Raw genomic sequence first — 19,752 nt, 5'->3', positions numbered from 1 at the left:
AGCAACTCCATCTCTCTGTGCCTCTGGGCAGTGTGAGCAGCTATACCAGGCCCAGGAATCGCGGTTGGTCGGGTGGAGACAGAGTGAGAAGGTTGAGATAGGCTGATAGGGGCTTTCAGGAACTACAGTGGCAGGGTGAGATGCTCACAGACCCCCACCACTGATGCTCATGAGAGCCACAGGTCCATCTGGGCATCCCAGTCTTCTACATAAAGCTTTACAAATGTACCTCCTCTCAGTGAGCCTGCGCAGTAGCCTGGGCTGGATCCTTATTCCCCAGCCTTCTTTAAAGTCCTCTTCACATGAAGAAATCCAATGTATTCTTCCTCTGAAAACAAATTGCGGCCTTGAAGCCATGACCCCTCTCCAAAGCCAGCCCCAAGGCTGCTCTGCACACTCCAGGCACTAAGCCTACCAAGCTCCTCCAGCAGCCAGGTACAGCCCTGCCCATGCCCTGTTCCTGCCAACACCAACCTGTCCGCCTTTCCCTGCCTCCTACTGGGCTGTGTCCTCTCCAAGGCCCTGCTTGGGCCTCTATTTGGATTGGTCATCCTTCATAGATCTCCTGAGATGGCACAACAGTGACGGGGGTCCACAAATGTCACGCTACCCCATCTGTCCTGTCCCCCATGCCACAGTCTTCAGCAAGCTGCATTGCTTCTTTCTGACAGGTTTTAATTAATTTATTGTGTGTGGTGCGTGTGTATATACCTGTGTGTGTGTCCATCCGTGCATGCACATATGGAGGCCAGAAGTTGACATGGGGTGTCTTTGTTAATCATTATTAATCATTTATAATTCCGTTTATTTTATTTTGTGTGAGCTGTGTGGAGGCACACGTCAGCAGAGGACAGGCCCCTGTTTGTCTCTCTTTGTTTGTTCTCTCCTTGTGGGGCCTAGGAATCAAACCCAGGTTAGCAGGCTTGGCAGCGGGAGCCTTTTCCTGCTGAGCCATCTCACTGTAACTCCGCCTTCTTCCTTGAGAAAGGGTCTCCCACTGCACCAGAGTTCATCAGGTCGACTGATGGCCAGTCAGTCCCCAGGGCCTGCCTGTCTCTGCACACATCTGTCACCCCACACCTGCCTTGCATGTGACTGCCGAAAACCAACCCCAGGACATCGCGTTTACACAGGAAGCCCTTAGCTCACTCCCTCCTAAGACACCAAGAGACAGCTTTTATTTTTATTTTATTTGGGTTTTCAAGACTGTGTAGCCATGGCTATCCTCGACCAGACTGGCTCTGAACTCAGAGATTCTGCCTTCTGAGTGTTGGGATCAGAGGCATGTGCCACCACTGTCTGGCAAGAGACAGGTTTTTTTAGATACTCTTAAAGCAGCCCACATTCCTGACTTAATCTCCCCTGTGTTACCCCCACCACCTACGGGATGAACTGAGATACTGTGTATTGATCCAACACTCTGCCCACTACTGTGTCTGCCCCACCCACCCGCCGTATGGAAAATCTGATGATTCAATTTCAAAGATGCCTTGAGCCAACTGAGGCCCAGCACAAACTGAACAGAAGATGCTGGCCCTCTGCTAATGCCTGCTAATCTTCATACCCCTACCCAAACTCTGCTAAGTTACCCTACATCCATACTAGAAATTTAGGATAAAAAATTACTCATAGCCAAGCTTGCCTGCACACATCAGATAAGTCTTAAAATAAACCGGATGTAAAACAGATGAACACGTGCATCTTTTGTTGAGAAAAAGACAAATGCAGAGGAGAGAGGGACAGGTGGGAAGAAGGACAGGTGGGACCGCGATGGCCCGAGAGACGGTGCCCTCGCGATTAGTCACGAAAGGGAGGGAGGGTCATGCATTAGGGTTTATAGACGCTCTCTGTACTCATGGGGCAAACCTGACATTCTGGGCTGATGCCTTACAAGATTATAAACTAAATTGATTTTCTTTGGCTCTTCTGAGTCTCCGGAACTCTTATTATGAAGTGACAATCTTTTTTTTCCACATATGCCTGTGCTTTGGCCACCCCAGCACAGAATGGATGGTAAATGTGTGTACTTCGTTTTCTATCCATAGGGGCTAAACGCCTCTGCTTGACATTAAGTCACACTTTTGTCTGTCTCTCCAAACGGTGATAAGACTGGGACCTTCCGGCCTGCCCTGGAGCCAAGGAGCTTATTCCCTCTGAGTGGTCCCATCGACGGGCTTAAAATGATGGTGAGTACCTCATTGTTAGAAGCTTTCTAACATGGTAGTGAGCTCCTTGTTAGTGGAGGTGCTCAAGTAGAGGCTGAGACACTAAAACCGAGAAGGCTAATTCCTGTTTAGAGACAATGGGGAGATGTCGCTGGATGACGTTAAAGGCTTCTTCCCGCCCTTGTAGTCTAGGGTTTGACGCTCTGGTGTAAGGTTCCTGGTGCCAGCCTCCACGCTGCAGAGGGGCGCTCTCTCAGGGTCCAGAACAGACATATTCGTCTGACCAATCAGAGCAGTGCTGCACACGGTCCTGGCACAGAACCCTGGGGATACAGCTGCAGTACTTGAAGACGGTAGGAGTGCAGCGCCACCAGCCGGGGCCACAAGGCGGACACGCGGTTACTGGGGAGACAAGAGCCAGAGGAAGAAGCAGCTGCTGGTCCTGGGCTCAGCTTACACTAGGTCTCAACCCGCAACATGCCATAGCTCCTGCAGCCGTAGGCCATCTAGTGTGGGGCGACTGTGTGCCCCGGCTCCCTGCGGCGGTGATTTGAACGGCACCACGCAGAGGCTGTGAGACCTGCTAGCCCTGTCTAAGCCGCAGTTTTCATCTGCTCAGTTGTTGAGTAAAAGAAACAAGGCATTAATGAACACGTAGATCCAGCTTCCCCAGCTCAGCTTCCGGTTTCACCCTGACTCCTGCCTTAGCGACCCCTTGGATGCCCTGGGGGTCCCTCACTCTTCTGTCTTTTGCCCTGTGCCAGTAGCTCAAGTATTCCTCTGCACACACCATCCCTGACTGTTGGCCCTCTTCTCAACAGCTCCACTTGGGAAGCCTTTTCTGAGAAGTCCGTGGATTCCTCCAGGGCTCCGGCACTTCCTTTTGGCCCCAGCACGATGTGTTCAGAGATATGTCTGGCTCCTGAGTATCCCCTCCTGGAACCTGGCACAGGCCTCCCTCAACAGTGATCAGAACATGTTTGTTGATTTAACACTGGAGCTAGAATGTGTGTGCATGTGTGTACACACAGACACATACAAACATGGATGGATGCATGTACCTTTATGTGATCATATACGGTCTACAATGTCTTCTTCGATTGCTCTTTACCTTTTGCCTTTTGAGACAGGATCTCAAGCTGGCCTTCAACTCCTCAACTCTATAGCCAAAGATGACCTTGCAGTTCTGATCCTCCTGCCTCTGCTCTTAGAGTATTGGCATTATAGAAATGGACTACCGTGTCTCACTTATGTGGTGCTGGGCATCAACCCCGGGCTTCATGCACACTGGCCAGGCAGTCTACCAACTGAGCTGCGTCTTCAGCGCCTACCTTAAGACTTCCTACTTCCATGTATTTGTTGTGTGCACACGTGTACCTGACATGTACATATGTGCTATTCAGCGGACCCGTGGTCAGTGCTCCCTTTCCAGCACGTGGATCCTACGGATAGAATTGGGTCCCCATGCTCTGCAGCAAGCGCTTTGCAGAGCACCCCCCTGTCCTGGGGGAAGGCTCTAGGGAGGGCTAGGGCACCCCCCTGTCCTGGGGAAAGGCTCTAGGGAGGGCTAGGGCACCCCCCTGTCCTGGGGAAAGGCTCTAGGGAGGGCTAGGGCACCCCTCTGTCCTGGGGAAAGGCTCTAGGGAGGGCTAGGGCACCCCCCTGTCCTGGGGGAAGGCTCTAAGGAGGGCTAGGGCACCCCCTGTCCTGGGGAAAGGCTCTAAGGAGGGCTAGGGCATCCCCCTGTCCTAGGGAAAGGCTCTAAGAAGGGCTAGGGCACCCCCCTGTCCTGGGGGAAGGCTCTAAGGAGGGCTAGGGCACCCCCTGTCCTGGGGAAAGGCTCTAAGGAGGGCTAGGGCATCCCCCTGTCCTAGGGAAAGGCTCTAAGAAGGGCTAGGGCACCCCCCTGTCCTAGGGAAAGGCTCTAAGAAGGGCTAGGGCACCCCCCTGTCCTGGCTCTGGACTCGACTCCACATCCTTCCTATGGGGGCTGCTCCCTTCTTGAGGCTTGGGATTGCCCAACTATGAATTGGGGCCACGAGTCCTGCCCTGCCCTTCTCACAGGGTTGCTGGGAGGAACCCAGGACAGAAGGCTCGGATCCGAAAAGGTAGGGCAGTGTCTGCTCAGTCCCCCTCTGTGCTCTAGTGACCTGCCAGTGTCCTGGAGGCAAGCCCCTCCACAGAAGGGTCTCTCATACCCAGCTTCTTTATCCAGAGGAGTCCAGGCAGGAGTGGGAAGCCTCTTTCCAGGAGGCAGGAAGAGCATAGAGGGGACCCGGAGTGCCCCCCCGCCCTCCGCCCCGCCCTCTGCCCCGCCCACCCGTGCCCAGACCCCCACCTGGGCTCAGTTCGTCTGAGCAGTCCCCACAGTTGTTAATACCATCACATCTCTGGTCCGAGTAGATCCAGGAGGCTGAGTCTCCACAGTGGGCCAGGAGAAAGCTGGGGAGGCTCCGGGGCACATCTCCTAGAGAGGGGCGAGAGGGGCAAAACACAGTTCACCTCTGACCAGTACCTCAGCCATGTGCCATCTGCAGCAGGATCCCTCTATCCAACCAGGCAGGCAGTGCAGCCAGGGTCTCCCCATCCATTCTGGAAAGGGCGCAGGAGGCCTTCCAGGAAGAAGGTCGGGTCCAAGGAGTAGAATGTTCTTGCTCTGTGTACCTTCTGCCAGGTGGCAAGAGGCCTGGGGAGCATCTTCATTCCCTGCCTAGCCCTGGTATGTCCCCACCCTCGGTCTTGTGTATGCCCCCACCCTCAGCATCGCATGTGCCACCCCTGCTAGTCCTCCACCTTCAACCCAGGGTCAAGTTCCTTCCCGCCAGGAAGCCTTGTCTCATCAGGATGTAGCAGGCAGAACCCAGATTCCTTACACTGGGCCCCAGAGTTCCAAAGTAACTTCTACATCAGGTGATAGTGCACAGAGAGACCGAAATTCTCACAGACCCGGGACAGCCTCCTGTAGCGAATGCCCCGGCATAGAAGCATTTAAGCAGGGGCCGGGTAGTCCCTGTTGGGCTTACTGGAGCGGCACTTGGGATAGGAGCTACAGTGTGGACCAGGTGACCTTTCTGTTATTATTGAGAAAGGTGTCATGTAGCCCAGGTTGGCCTGAAACTTGTGGTGTAACCAAGGAGGCCCTGGACTCCTGATCCTCCTGCATCCACTTCCTAAGTGGTGAGATTACAGTATGTACCAACACTATTGGATTTGAGCTAAACGATTCTTTAGAGTCTCAACCGCTGCCTCCAGCTCACAGCTTTCTCCCTGCGGCGCGTCTCCTCGCTCATTCATGCTTCATGTTTATTCCACACAGCCGGGCTCCTCGCTCCTAAAAGCAGGTGTTTTAAGGCATGGGGCCTTCCGGTTCATTCATTCACTTGCTCACTCATCCGGCAAGCCGTTCTGAATACCCTCATCCCATGAACTGGAACAGATTGCCAGAGGCAGTCACAGCCTGACAGAGGTGGCCGGTGTGATGCCAATGTGACTAGGGTCAAGGCAGGGAGGCAGGGCCTGTAGGAGCCTAAAGAAGAACTGTTGAGGGGCTGGAGAGATGGCTCAGAGGTTAAGAGCACTGACTGCTCTTCCAGAGGTCCTGAGTTCAATTCCCAGCAACCACATGGTGGCTCACAACCAGCTGTAATGAGGTCTGGTGCCCTCTTCTGGCATGCAAGCATACATGGAAGGAATGTTGCATACACAATATATAAATAAATATTAAAAAAAGAAGAATTGTTGACTCCCCCAGCAGGACTCAGGGAAGGCTCCCAGGAAGAGACAGCTCGTGAACTCTGCCTTGAAGGATGGCCACGGAGGCTGAGGAGAGGATGGTGAGTGATCCCTCAAGTGTACAGCAGAAGGGCTTGACTAGGCATGGGGACGCAGAGGTGGTGCCTGAGAAAGCTCCACAGGGCTATAAGCAGAGTTAAAGCGGCTGTAGGGGAGATGAACAGGGACACGGAACTGAGGGGGTACTCACGGCACAAGCTTTCATCCTCATCCTCACCGTGGGGACAGGTGCGAACGCCATCACACACCCCGTGGGCTGGGATGCAATGCCTTCGGTCATGGCATAAGAAGCCCGTCCTGTTGGTCAGCGTCACACAGGACTGGGTCTCTGTAGGGGCAAGAGAGGCCCTGGAGTGAAGGTGATGCTCACAAAGGCAGCCTTGAGAGGGGCAAGATGGACCCTGCACACGGTCCCCTAGTGAGCATTTTTGATCACCGGGAAGGCCTGGGTGGGGAGCGGGGAGGCAGACCCTCAACTCCATGGCATCTCTGGGGTTGAAGCTGCTACTCTGCCACTGCCACATCATGGCAGGAACAGGTGACTTGGCCCCCTGGGTCCTTTGTCTACAAAATCAAGGTCAGAGCCTAGCCCCAGGGGTATGTGGAATGTCGGGGACAACATGAGAGTTCTAGACACCATGGATCGCAGTTCACTCACTGGTTTGGTCATGCAGGAAGCATTGAGGGCAGTATGCCATCATTCACGTGGCCTTAATGGTGGATCTCCTGGAACCAGTTTAGCTTGTTGCAAATTGTATGTCTGTGGTGACTGGGGACAAAATGTCACAATCCCTTGCATCTGGGTATACCTTAAAGAGTCTGCAAACTTCCGTATTCTTACTGTTCCTCCAAGTACTTCTGAGAAGAGGTATGCCTAAACCCTACCAGAAGAGAGACACTCACCCCTAGAGGCAGCCCCAAGATTTAAAGGAGAAACTAGGGAGATGGAAGCCATAACCTGTGCCTCTGGGCACATGTGTAAGTGAGGGAGGAGAAGCAGCAGGCCCGTCGGTGTGTTTGTGCCAGTATGAGTCACGTCCTCGTTCTCAGAGCTACCTTAGCCAGGTACCTTTTCACAGGAGGCACCCTTAGGGACACACGCTCACAGATGCAGAGGGGAAAATATCTGCACCTTCGTGCACATGCATGAAGACAACAGATGCACACACAGACAGGCACACATACACTGACACACATGCACACAGATACATTGACATGCACACCAACGTGCACACAGGTAGGCAGGCACCTGTACACACATGGGTGTTGTGGAATATCAGCTGAAGGTTAATGATGCTAAGATGTGTTGTGTTCTTTTATGTTGTATCTGTTTAATTCTGTGAGGCTGTTGTTACTTTACTTATCTAAAATACCTGATTGGTCTGATAAAGAGCTGACCAGCCAACTGTTAGGCAGGAGAGAGAAATAGGTGGGGCTGCCAGGCAGAGAGAATAAATAGAAGGAGGAAGAAGAGGGAGGAATAGGAAAGGAGAGAGGATGCCAGGGGCCAGCCATCTAGCCACACAGCTATGGAGTAAGAATTAAAGAAAGGGCCAGGCGATGGTGGCGCACGCCTTTAATCCCAGCACTTGGGAGGCAGAGGCAGGCGGATCTCTGTGAGTTCGAGACCAGCCTGGTCTACAGAGCTAGTTGCAGGACAGGCTCCAAAGTCACAGAGAAGAGAAACCCTGTCTCGAAAAACCAAAAAAAAAAAAAATTAAAGAAAGGAATATAGAATAGAGAAACGTAAAAGCCCAGAGACAAAAGGTAGACAGGATAATTTAAGAAAAGCTGGCTAGGGGCTGGAGAGATGGCTCAGAGGTTAAGAACACTGATTGTTCTTCCAGAGGTCCTGAGTTCAATTCCCAGCAACCACATGGTGGCTCACAACCATCTGTAATGAGATCTGGTGCCCTCTTCTGGCCTGCGGGCATACATGCCGACAGAACACTGTAAACAAAATAAATAAATAAATCTTTAAAAAAAAGAAAAGAAAAGCTGGCTAGAAACAAGCCAAGCTAAGGCCACACACTGGACTGAGCTCCCAAAGTTGAAGAGTGGGAGGAGTGAGAATATGAGCAAAGTGGTCAAGACCATGGAGGGGGACACCCACTGAAAGTTTACCTGAGCTAATGGGAGCTCACCAACTTCAGCCAGACTGGGAAGGAACAAGCATAGGACAAACTGGTCCCTCTGAATGTGGCTGACAGTTGCATGGCTGGGGCAGACTGAGGGGCCACTGACGGTGGCACCAGGATTTATCCTACTGCTTGTACTGGCTTTTTGGGAACCTATTCTCTTTGGATGGTTCAGCCTAGATATAGTAGGGAGGGCCTTGAACCTTCCCCAAAGCAATGTGCCTTACGCTCTCTGAGGAGTGGATGGGGGTGGGGTGGGAGGATAAGTGGAGGGAATGGGAGTGGTAACTTGGATTGGGTATGTATAATGAAAAAGAGATAGTTTGTTCTCTTCTTTAAAACAAACAGATAAATAAAAAGAAAGAAAAATATCACCTAAAAAGAAAAAAAGGAATAAGTCTCCATGTATTTGGGAGCTGGATGGTGGGCCCCCAAAGAGTAAAGAGTCAAAAAAAAAACCCAACAACATATGGGCGTTTACAGACACACACATAAACACAAGCAGACACTCACTCACACATACACACAAGCAGGCAGGAACCTGCACACACATCTGCCTGCCCACGGACACTTGCACACACATACACAGTCAGGCATCTGCATGCACACAGGCACTGATGCACATAAACCCGCACACATGCAGACACGCTTGCACACCCAGGCCCATGGCTGCAGCTCCCCCTTCTGCACTGTCATGTGGAATGCTGAGATTTTACTTTTCCTCGTCATCCCTTGCAGTGGCCCTGCCTGGCTATGGAGCCATATCTCAGAAAGCAAGGAAGAAGGGTGGGACAGTCCCTTCCCTCGGCTCCTGGAACGTGGCCACCCTCCCAAGTGCAGTTTTTAAGGTCCTGGGTACCTGACCCCACCCACTCACATCCACTGTCCTCTTGTCTTTCCTTCTCCTTAGCTTCCCACCCCAGGACCTCCACACATGCTGTTCCCTAGGCCTGGGATGCTGTTCCTGACACCCTCTTCTAAATAAGCTCCATTTCCCTTCCCACCTCAGGTCTCTTTCACTCCCCATGGTGCTTCCCACCCTAAGTCTCACGCTGACTGGATGAGAGCCTTGGTTCCAGACTCCTGATCCCCCAGTAGGTCTGCCTTTGAGTGTTTATTGAATCAAGCCCATATGGTTCTCTAAACTGCTCCCTGAGGGTGGGGGTTGCATTGGGTGGTTCACCACTGCAGCTAGACTGCAGGAAAGTTCTGGACACAACCTGGTCTGTGGCTGAGAGCACCACCCAGGGCGGTCAGACGAGGGGAATAGGAAGTGCACTGGCTGTGGGAGCTGACGAAGCCTCCGGCCCAGCTCAGGGGTCAGAGAGAGTCAGGATCTCTCAGTAGTGCATGTGGGGTCTGGAGAGATGGCTTGGTGCTTAAAAGCACTTGTTAAAGCTCTTCCAGAGGACCTAGGTTCAATTCCCAGCACCCACCTGGAGGTTCACAATCATCTGTTAACTACAGTTCCAGGAGGCCTGATAATCATCTTCTGTCCTTCCTGGGCACCAGGCACACATGTGGTGTACAGACAGATATGCAGGCAGAACACCCATATACATAACGGTGGTGGCGCATGCCTTTAATCCCAGCACTAGGGAGGCAGAGGCAGGTGGATCTCTGGGAGTTCCAGGACAGGCACCAATAACTACAGAAAAATCCTGTCTTGAAAATCAAAAAAAAAAAAAAATTAGAAATTATAAATAAAAGCCAGCAGTGGTGGCGTATACCTTTATTTATTTATTTATTTATTAAGGATTTCTGCCTCCTCCCCGCAACCGCCTCCCATTTCCCTCCCCCTCCCCCGATCAAGTCACCCTCCCCCATCTGCTCGAAGAGCAATCAGGGTTCCCTGACCTGTGGGAATACCTTTAATCCCAGAACTCGGGAGGTAGAGGCAGATGGAGCTCTGTGAGTTAGAGGCCTGTTAAGTTTGAGGCCAGCCTGGTCTACAGAGTGAGTTCCAGGACAGCCAGGGCCGTTAGACCTTGTCTTGAAAAGCAATAAATAAATAAATAAATGAATGAATGAATGGGAAGTCTTGAAATGATGCAGGTCAAGGATGTACGAAAGGCCTCTCAGCCTCGTGTCCACACATGCACAGGTATCTATCTCTCTTTGCACCTTAAGGGGTCACTGGAGCCACTTCAGGGAGAAGCCTGGCTGGACTAGGGCTTCCAGCTCCCTGAGCCTCCATGCCTCCCTCTTGCCACCCTGACCTGGTCCGTGGGGTGGACGTCCAAGGATGGTGGCCACGATGAGCAAGGCAGCAAGCATGGCCGTCAGTAGCAGCAGTAAGGCCGAGAGGCAGGCCCCACGGCGTGAGCAGCAGAAGGGGCCACAGCCTGTGGAGGGTAAGACAGTGAAGAGGCACAGGGGTCCCCTCAGGACCGGCCCCCTAGGACCACACCCAGCCCTGCAGGAAGCCCTCCCTGATCAGGGAGCATTAGGGCTAGAGAAAGCATTCCTAAGCCCTCCGTGACACTCTGGTCCTGCCGGCCCTCCACCATCATTAAGTGCCATCAGTGGCTAGCCTCTGCTCCACGGAGGCTGTCTCCCCTTCCCATCCTTCCTTGTCTATCCTCATGACCAGGGAGATAGGACAGTAGACATCTATGCGCCCAGTCTGTCCCATGAGAGAAATGACCACAGCTTCATCACAGCCGTTATTTCTATTTACATGGAAGTCCTTTATTTCTGTGGATGACAAATCGGGGCTCAAAGAAGCAAAAGCCCCAGCCACCCTGTGCTGGACTAAGGCATGATACCCGTCTGATGCTCAAACCTAGACCTTCTCCACAATTCCAACCTAAAATCTGTCCTAGTGCTGTCCAGAAAGCTACCTGGAGTCCAGTTCGAGCTCCATCAGGCCCTAGCTGGGCCACACAAGTGAGATGCCTCACTTCCCTGTGCCTCAGTGGTACCATGATGGTTTCTGTAGTTTGCTGGTTTGTTGAATGCTTACCCTAAAACAACAGATGCCATTGCGCACCTGCCATGTGCCAAGTTCTTGTCAAGGCACTGTAGAAACAGCAGAAATGGGAGTAGCTGACAGATGTCCCCACACTCTACAACTGTGCTTGGTCCCCCTAATTCCTTTTTGTTTTGTTTTATAAGACAAAGTCTCACTATATAGCTCTGGCTGTCCTGGAACTCACTATGTAAACCAGGCTGGCCTCAAACTCAGAGAGATCTGCCTGCCTTCACCTCCCAAGTGTTGGAATTAATGGCATCAAACACTATGACTGGCTTAACTCCCCTAATTCTTGCTTGTTTACAAAAACGAAGCAAAGCAGCTTTATCAGGGACCTCCTGGATGCCTTGCTCTGTAGAAGGCATGAGAGTAGCTTCCCTTGCCTTCACAGCTACACTTGGAGAGTCAGATATCACAGGAAGGAGGGTGTAGCCGGTCCATAGCTCTCCCTGATCCCGTGTGTGTGCAAACCAGAGATACAGAAGACAAGGGCAGGATTCTGATTTGGGTCATTTAATTCACGCCACTCGTGTTTCCAGTCACCTGACTACAGTGTCATATGCCAGGCTGGCTGGGGAAGTGTGGACCAGGCTCTGAGGAGCTTCGGGTGATACAGGGGCCTAGGGAGAACCAGCTGACTTCTAAGGTGAGAGCAGGTTTTCCAGGCAGAGGGGGTGGGAGGAGAGGCTGGTGTGTGGCTAGTGAAGATGGAGGCAGGAGGGGGTGGGCTGGTAGAGGAGAGAGCAGCAGGCTGACAGGAAGCACACCGGACATCAGAACCTATAATCCTACAGCCCTAGCTGGTTGCTTCTTTGTGGCCAACAAGCACAGGGTAAACTTGGGTTACCAGGGAGATTGTTTAAACTGGGCAGGAGAGGCTTCTGTCCAGCCAAGTGGTTGCTCCTCAAATATTTGTGCAGTATACACTGTGTGCAAGGTGGGGTTGCAGGCAAGACTGGAACGGCAAGCAGAGCTCTTGCCCAGGTGGAGATGCCCACTTTAAAGCCAGAAATTCCTTAGCTGCTGCCCACCCGAGCAAAGGAAGAAAAGTCACAACCACTGCCAGCTGCACCGAATGACAACGTGGAAACAGCCACCAGCACGGAGCACGGAAGGTCCTGAGGCTTAGCCGCCTCCTTTTCAATGCTGTATTAGCTTGGCCTGATTACCTAACCTCTCTTTAGCTTCAGCTACCTCTAGTACCTGACTCACCCCGGCCTGTCCTGAAACCAAGGTCTGCGATTCCAGGCAACCAAGGCAGCTCCTTCAGAACCATTCTTGGCATCTACCCTTTTCCTCCTTGCTCAACGGAGGGCCAAGATGGGGCCCAGGGAGACATTCCGTATGTTTGTACTCGTTCCTTATCTCATGAAGGTCCTGGCCACACAGGAATAGGGGAACCATAATAGGTACAACTACATGGTGCTCACCTACTCTGTCCTAAGATCAACAGAGGCACCCAGATCAAGCATGGGGTCCAGAAGTGGATTTGGAGGTCTTTGGTGTTACAGACTCAGTGTGGTGGCCTAGGAGGTAAAAGGCACATGGTACCCACTCAGAAAATGCTGGTAGCTGGAGAGAATGAACAGTTCTGGCCAGCAAGTGGCTGTCGTATGGCTGGGCAGACGACATCACCATCTACACTGGGACAGGGTACTGTAGTAGTAGCAGCCTTGGACTCCTGTACCAGCTTCAGGGGAGGGAGTTCCTGGGGCAGACCTGCAGCACTCAGCCTGACTTCCACCTCTGTTCTTACCTTCCCCTCCAGGGCGGCCTTTCCCTCCAGCAGCAGAGTTGATCTCAGCATCTTCCTGCCCAAGAAATCAGAAGCAGACTGGGCAAACCGCGGGTCCCCACAGCCCAGACTCATCCTGCCTCTTCATGTTTCCACACTTTTCACCTGAGCAGTGGGCGACTTCTACCCAGTACCTGCTCCTCCTTTGTTCTATTGACTCCAGCAGGTCCTCCTACGGATAATGCCCGAAACCCCTGGGCTTCTGCCTGCCTATTAGCACTCTTGACTCTCACTGGGAGTGAATCCCCAGGGCAGGTGAATGTGGCCATAGGTCCTAGGGCACCCTCTTCCCAGAGCCCTTTCCACCCCAAGGCTGGTCCCTAGGTCAGGAACCAGTTCAGGCTCCGGTAGCTTTTACCTGGGGGAAGATCTTGTTCGAGGCTCCAACACTCATGTCCAGGAACCGGGGTAAAGAAAGCTCAGTGTAGGTCCTCGGGCTGGTCACCAAGGGCAGCTGGGGGGAGGAAGGGACAGCAAAAGGCTTTGCCAAAGCTGTTCCCTCCTCTGTGACACTCCCCTCCCAGGCTGTCTCCCCAGTGGTGAAGGAAAGGGCAGGGGTGCCCTCTCCTACCAAGCCTTTCCCGGGGTTGTGGTTGGACAGTGATACCCTGGGGTTGGAATCCTCACCCCATCCCACAGATGACAAACTGGTGTTTCCGAAAGGGAGAAAGGGCTTGGTGCCTCATTCACACTGTGAGTGGAGGAAATGAGCTGGGCCTTAACACACTATTCACGTCGGCATCAACAGACTGCAGGATTGTAAGCCGTAGGAAGCCATGGGCAGAAGTGCCAGGAGTCTTGGCCAAGTTCCTTTTCTCACTGATGGGCTGTTTGATAAGCAGGTGACCTAGATCAGAAGGGTACACACTTCTGAGGGCCAGCAGGATGGCTGGGCCGGTACAGGTGCTTGCCATGCAAGCCTGACATTAGTTCGAGTCCCAGAATGAACGTGAGGGTACAAGGAGAGAACTGACCCCACAGTTGTCCCGACCTCTACACATGCGCTAAGCACACCCACCCACCCACCTCACGCACGCACAGATTCATAAACATAAGAGTATTCATTTCCCACTAGAACTAACATGTAAATAGAGTCTTGCTAAAAGTATGGAGATATGCATTTTTAACTTTTTGGATGCTCATGTCCGGGTGGGAGTCAGCTGCTTTCCAGACTGTCTGCCATCCCAGCAGGGAGCAGATTTCTTAGCAATGCAGTCTACAGAGGAGACTGAGGCCCTGGAAGCAGCAGGGACTGCTGAGGCCTACCCCAGGAGTTCCCATTAGGGATTCCCCGCTGGGCCATTCTCTCACAGTGGGAAAGAAATGCTAAAGCAAAGGGAGATCACAGGGAGCCAGGGGGCTGGGAAACTAAGCCTGGGTTCTCCCATGGGCCTTGCCAATGGCTGGGAAAAGTCCCTTTCCTTCACACCCTCAAAGATGCAGGGGTGCTCAAGTGTAGGGTCCTCAGAGTAGGCCTTCTGACAAAACAGAGGGCGATGTGTTTCAGCGGGAAGGACCCATGCTGGCGCAGGGTGGGGGAAGATGAAAGGGAGGCTCCATTCACTGTTGTGGGGCCAGCACCTGGATTCTGTGAGGTTCAGGGACACTGGTGAACTGGGACACTTGGCCCATCCTGCCAGCCATTGACCAAGCTATAGGCAACTGTCGATCCCTAGCTCCACTGGCCTGTGGTAGGCAAAGGGAGGCCAATGGCAGTTGTAAGGTAGGCTGCTAAGCTATGAAAGGGAAGGGTTTTCTGAGCACTTACTTCACCACCCGCTGTGCGGCATGCTTTCTGTAAGTTAACCCAGCTCGTCTTCTCCATCATGAGACAGGCTATCCATCTCCATTTTCCAGATGAGGAAACTGAGGTCTTGCAGCATTATGTGCAAGGCGCTGATCTGAATTGTAAGCCACAGGCCCGCGTCATTTCAGCCCACAGCCAGGATCCTGCTGGTCCTGTTATACATGTCATGAGGATTTTCTTCTCTGGTGGGTAGCTTGTTCATGCAGGCTGCTCACTTTTTAATAAGTGCTTTCCCCCCCCTTATTGATTTATAGGTTTTTCTGTTTTGTGGGAACATATTAGGGCTCCACCGCACATGATCACAGCATCACTTGACAACGGCACAATTACTCAGGATAAAAAGGCAGGTTCTGCCACAGCTGGGGCTCAGAGGCAGTGGAGTGCACCCTTACCTCAGGTGGGCCCCTTCTTCCCATAGTTGAGGTACAGGCTGTTGGGATGGGCCGGTAGCCAGCCTGGAATGTGACTCAAGCATGTTAAGTCCAGATGGCCAGTATGATCGGAAGCCCTGCCTTACCCCAGGGCAAGCAGCTTATCTCAGTTACCTGGTCCCATGGAGGCTGGACCCTAGGGCCAGATCACAGACATCGTAGAAATGCTTGCTGAAGACCTCCACACTGTTGATATTGGACTCTGGGAGGTCAGGAGGTGGACATGGATGTCCATGGTGCTGCAGAGGTAGGGTAGAGGCCAGCGTAGAGCTAGCAGACAGATGATTTTGAAGCTCTGTAAAGTGATATTCTCAGAACCTCTGTGAATCTGCTAGGCCTATGGCAACCGGACAGCTACTGCTCTGGCTGTGGATTTCGCCACCACTCCCCTCCCTTTTTACGACGTGTGTGTGTGTGTGTGCCACACTTGTGCAGAGTCCAGAAAAGAGCTGTGATCCCCTGGAGTGATAGGTTGCCATGAGATGCCTAGCATGGGTAGTGGGAACTGAACACCCTCTGCAAGAGCAGCAAGTACTCTTAACCAGTGACCATCATCTCCAGCTCCTTGTTTCTTTCTTTAAAAAAAGTTATTGGTGTGTATGAGTGTTCTGTCTGCATGTATGTTTGCCTGTGTACCATGTGTGTGCCTGGTACCTGCAAAGGCAAGAAGAGGGTTTCCTTTTTTAAGAGGTGGGGGGGGGGCTCACCTTGAACTTATAGTAATCCACCTGCCTCAGCTCCCTTATGGTAAAGTAACAGACATGAGCCACCAACCCTGATCTGAGCAGCCTGTCATATGGGCTGTAAACCCCGCTGCTAGCCTATGCCTGGTCACTTGTTTGAGGGATTCTGCAGGTTCCCCCTACCTGCCTTCCTGAAGCCTTTGTTGGCACTCTTCCTTCTGGTCTTACTTTTCCTGGCATTCCTTAGCTTCTGTCCACAGCTTGCTGAAGGCAGGAGAGACCCACTGGACATGGGATACCCGGCTTGCATCAGACAGACCTGGTTTTCCTTCTGACTAACAAGGTACTAAGGAGACAGGTAGTAATCTCCCCAAGCCTCAGTTGTTTCATCGGGAGAATGGGGTAAGAACAGAGTTGTGGGAGGATGAGTAAGTCCACCCTCTGTGTTCTGAGTGTCTCCATCTGCTTCCAGTCAGAGACATTCTTGAGAGCTGGGGCGTAGCAATGGAAGCATCTAAACTCAATGGGCAGCCCAACTACAGAGGCCAGGAGCCAGGGAGAGCGGTATCTAGCTGTCTAGTCAGCATTGATCACTTCCCAGGATCCTGCCTTCCACACCTTGGGACAGCAGCAGTTCATCTCCCCCGAGACTGCACCAAGATGGAGAGGGTCGTCCATCTGCTTTCCTTACAGGGATGTCAGGATTCCTCAGCCAAAGAGCTCAGCTGGGAGAGCGTTATGGTTCTGTAGGTACATAGAAGACTGCTATGAGGGTGTCAACAAACAACCCCCCAGTGAATCACCTAATTAGAGACTTGATTAATTCAGGTGTTAAAGTCCATCCGCCTGAGCATTATGAACTCAAGCGACACGGCACTCCAGGTGGAGTGACACGGTGCACCTACGGTGACGCGGTGCACCTACAGGGTCCTTTCCAGTCAGGTGCTGACTCCTTTCTACTCAAGTCCTCATTTACTGCTAACCCTGCAAACAGTCCAGGTCCAGAAAGCACACACAGAAGCAAGAAGTTGATTTAACAACCTGAAGTGAACAAGCAAACAGAAAGAACTTATCTTAACATGTCAAAGAAAACTTAGACAACCAGAGGTTAGGTGAATGTGGCTAGGGAAAAAAGTTAACTCAATGGTCACTGGATTTTAACTGAAGACCAGCAGGCCTGTGACACCAGCAGAGCCCACACTGCTGTAGATGTTTTAAACATGACTTAAAAAAATACTTTGGGGCTGGAGAGATGGCTCAGAGGTTAAGAGCACTGACTACTCTTCCAGAGGTCCTGAGTTCAATTCCCAGCAACCACATGGTGGCTTACAGCCATCTATAATGAGACCTGGCTTGCAGGCACACATGGAAGGAATGCTATACACATAATATAATATAATATAATATAATATAATATAATATAATATAATATAATATAATAGTTTATTCTTTAAAAAAAATACTTTGGATGTTGTTTTGTGTGAACAAAAGCATATACATTACTACATCTAAGTCTTGAAAATATTTTGATAAGCATTGAATTTTAAGTTTCCTTGCAATCCTTCATATTTAGCTTTATGCATTTGAAAACATAATTCTGAGAAGGGTTTCCATAGTCTTCCTAAGATCTCCAAAAATGTCTGTGGCACAGAGAAAGGTTAAGAATTCCTGTTCTAGAGGACTGAGCAGAAAGGACCTGAGTTTGGATCCCCGGCACCTACATAAAAAGTAGGGCGTGGTGCCTACCATAGGCCTGCAATTCCAGTGGGGGGAGGCAGCAAAGAAGCGGGAGGATTTCGGGGGCTCGGCCAGCCAGTTTAGTCACATCGCTGTGCTCCAGCTCCAGTGAGACCCTGTGTTAAAACTAAGATGGACCGCAATAGAGGACACTGATGTTGACCTCCGCCTCCCACTCATGGATTACACCAAGAAGTTCACATATGCATGCATTTGCAAAAAAATAAAAATAAAATCCCTGTTCTAAACGAGTCAGTCACTAAGAGCACAGGCAGGGCACTTAGCAGAGAAACACATGAAAATAGCTTTGATAACTAGGAATTTCAAGTAAGGTAGGAACCGTGCCCCAGAAGTCACTATTATACAATGTCAAAAGCCATACTAACTGTATAAGTCAGGTTTCCACAGAAGACAACACAGTTCCCCGTGTCTCAGCCTTTATTGCAGGCCACACCTCAGCTCCAGGCTAATGTAGAACAAATAGTCAAGGAAAGATTAAAAAGGTAATTGGAGCTGATCGTACTCAAATGGGACAACAGGACGCTTAGCAACAGGAAGCCTGGCCGAGGGGCTCAGCAGCTGAGGGCAACCTGCCCTGTGGCTGTGGAACCGAAGACAGTGGTAAAACAGACTGGAAATGTGGCTCGAAGACTCAGCTCAACAGCCAACAGTTCTATGGCTGGGATCTGTGCTTCAGTCTTTTGTTTGGCACCACTAGAGCAGTGGTTCTCACTCTTCCTAATACTGCGACCCTCCCCAACCATAACATTATTTCATTGCTACTTCGTAAATGTAATTTTGCTACTATTAAGAATCGTAATGTAAAAATCTGATATGCAGGATATCTGATATTTGACTTCCAAGGGGGTCTTGACCCACAGGTTAAGAATCACTGACTTAGATTGTGACCATGGTGTAGGGTCCTAGACTTCGAACACCACTCAGGGGAAGAATGGCTAAGTAAAGAGAACTGGATTGTAGGCCACTTGATAATAAGTATAGAATAAGGTGTACACCCAGAGGCCAGACAGGAAGATCTGGTTCAAAACTAGACTGAGCTATACAGTGAGACCTCTTCAGAAGACCAAGGGCTAGCCTGGAGCTCTGTGATAGAACTGATACCTGATATGAGAAAGGCCTTGGGTTTGGTCTACAGCACAAACCAACAATGGGGCGAAGATATGGCTGCCTCTGCATTTGCTCCCATTCCCCAGGCTACTCCACACAGCTGTCTACGAGTCATTCTGTGAACCATTCGACACTGAGACCCTGGTTTAGCTCCTTTGCAATGACTCTCCACCATGCTCGGGATGAAGGCTTAAGGATGTTTTTTATTACTCATAGCTATGCCACGCATGAACAACCTGCAGTCCCTGACTTTTTTTTTAATTTTTATTTTATTTTAATTTATTCATTATGTATACAATGTTCTGTCTGTGTGTATGCCTGAAGGCCAGAAGAGGGCACCAGACCCCATTACATATGGTTGTGAGCCACCATATGGTTGCTGGGAATTGAACTCAGGACCTTTGGAAGAGCAGGCAATGCTCTTAACCTCTGAGCTATCTCTCCAGCCCTAGTCCCTGACTTCTTGTCTCCCAGCTGAAGCATATCGTACCCACTGCTAGGAACACTGCTCTCTGTATCTTTCCTTGCTTTCCCACTTCCTCCCAGAATCACCGATTCTTCCACGTGCTCTCATGGCTCTCCATGCTTACCCAGGTTCAGATATGAAATGTTCCCACAAAAGGCTCATGTATTAGGACCTGGCTCATAGCCTTCTGTCTTCCAAATCTAGACAGACTATCTTAAAAGTACAAAGTCTTACCTGCTTAGCTGTCAACTGCATTTTCTTTTGACTTAGAGAAACCTGACAGACAGTTCAGCAGCCACAGAGTGAGTGTGAGCACTCTAGTGAAAGGCAGCATTACTGCAGCCTCCACCCCAGCTCTGAGATCAAGAACAGTGGTCATACACTAAGATTTTGTGTACGGGGCTGGAGAGATGGCTCAGAGGTTTAGAGCATTGCCTGCTCTTCCAAAGGTCCTGAGTTCAATTCCCAGCAACCACATGGTGGCTCACAACCATCTGTAATGGGGTCTGGTGCCCTCTTCTGACCTGCAGACATACACACAGACATAATATTGTATACATAATAAATATTTAAAAAATAAAAAAAATTAAAAAAAAGATTTTGTATATGACAGTATCTAATATTGTCCTTGTTTTA

The 19,752-nt window shown here is 51.0% G+C and overlaps 1 protein-coding gene across 1 annotated transcript; it reads right to left on the bottom strand.

Moving 5' to 3' along the window:
- Positions 1-1,177: 1,177 nt before the first annotated feature.
- Ldlrad1 (low density lipoprotein receptor class A domain containing 1) lies at positions 1,178-13,381 on the bottom strand. Its single transcript, XM_075945460.1, has 6 exons — positions 13,223-13,381; positions 12,826-12,880; positions 10,315-10,440; positions 6,148-6,285; positions 4,504-4,632; positions 1,178-2,567 (listed from the first exon to the last, which is right to left on the bottom strand). The coding sequence occupies exons 1-6, from the start codon at positions 13,256-13,258 to the stop codon at positions 2,419-2,421; spliced, it is 633 nt and encodes a 210-aa protein (XP_075801575.1). The 5' UTR covers positions 13,259-13,381; the 3' UTR covers positions 1,178-2,418.
- Between the last annotated feature and the right edge of the window lie 6,371 nt (positions 13,382-19,752).

The sequence above is a fragment of the Microtus pennsylvanicus genome, chromosome 13 (genome assembly GCF_037038515.1).
Source record: "Microtus pennsylvanicus isolate mMicPen1 chromosome 13, mMicPen1.hap1, whole genome shotgun sequence".
Lineage (NCBI taxonomy): Eukaryota > Metazoa > Chordata > Mammalia > Rodentia > Cricetidae > Microtus > Microtus pennsylvanicus.
This window is presented reverse-complemented; position numbering and strand designations above follow the sequence as displayed.

Coding starts and splice junctions, on each gene's coding strand:
- Ldlrad1 (XM_075945460.1), bottom strand. CDS start 13,258: ATGAGTGTTGGAGCCTCGAACAAGATCTTCCCCCAG. Junction 10,441..12,825: donor AGGCCGCCCTGGAGGGGAAG/GTAAGAACAGAG, acceptor TACCCTCCACAG/GCTGTGGCCCCTTCTGCTGC. Junction 2,568..4,503: donor CTCAGACGAACTGAGCCCAG/GTGGGGGTCTGG, acceptor TTGTCTCCCCAG/TAACCGCGTGTCCGCCTTGT.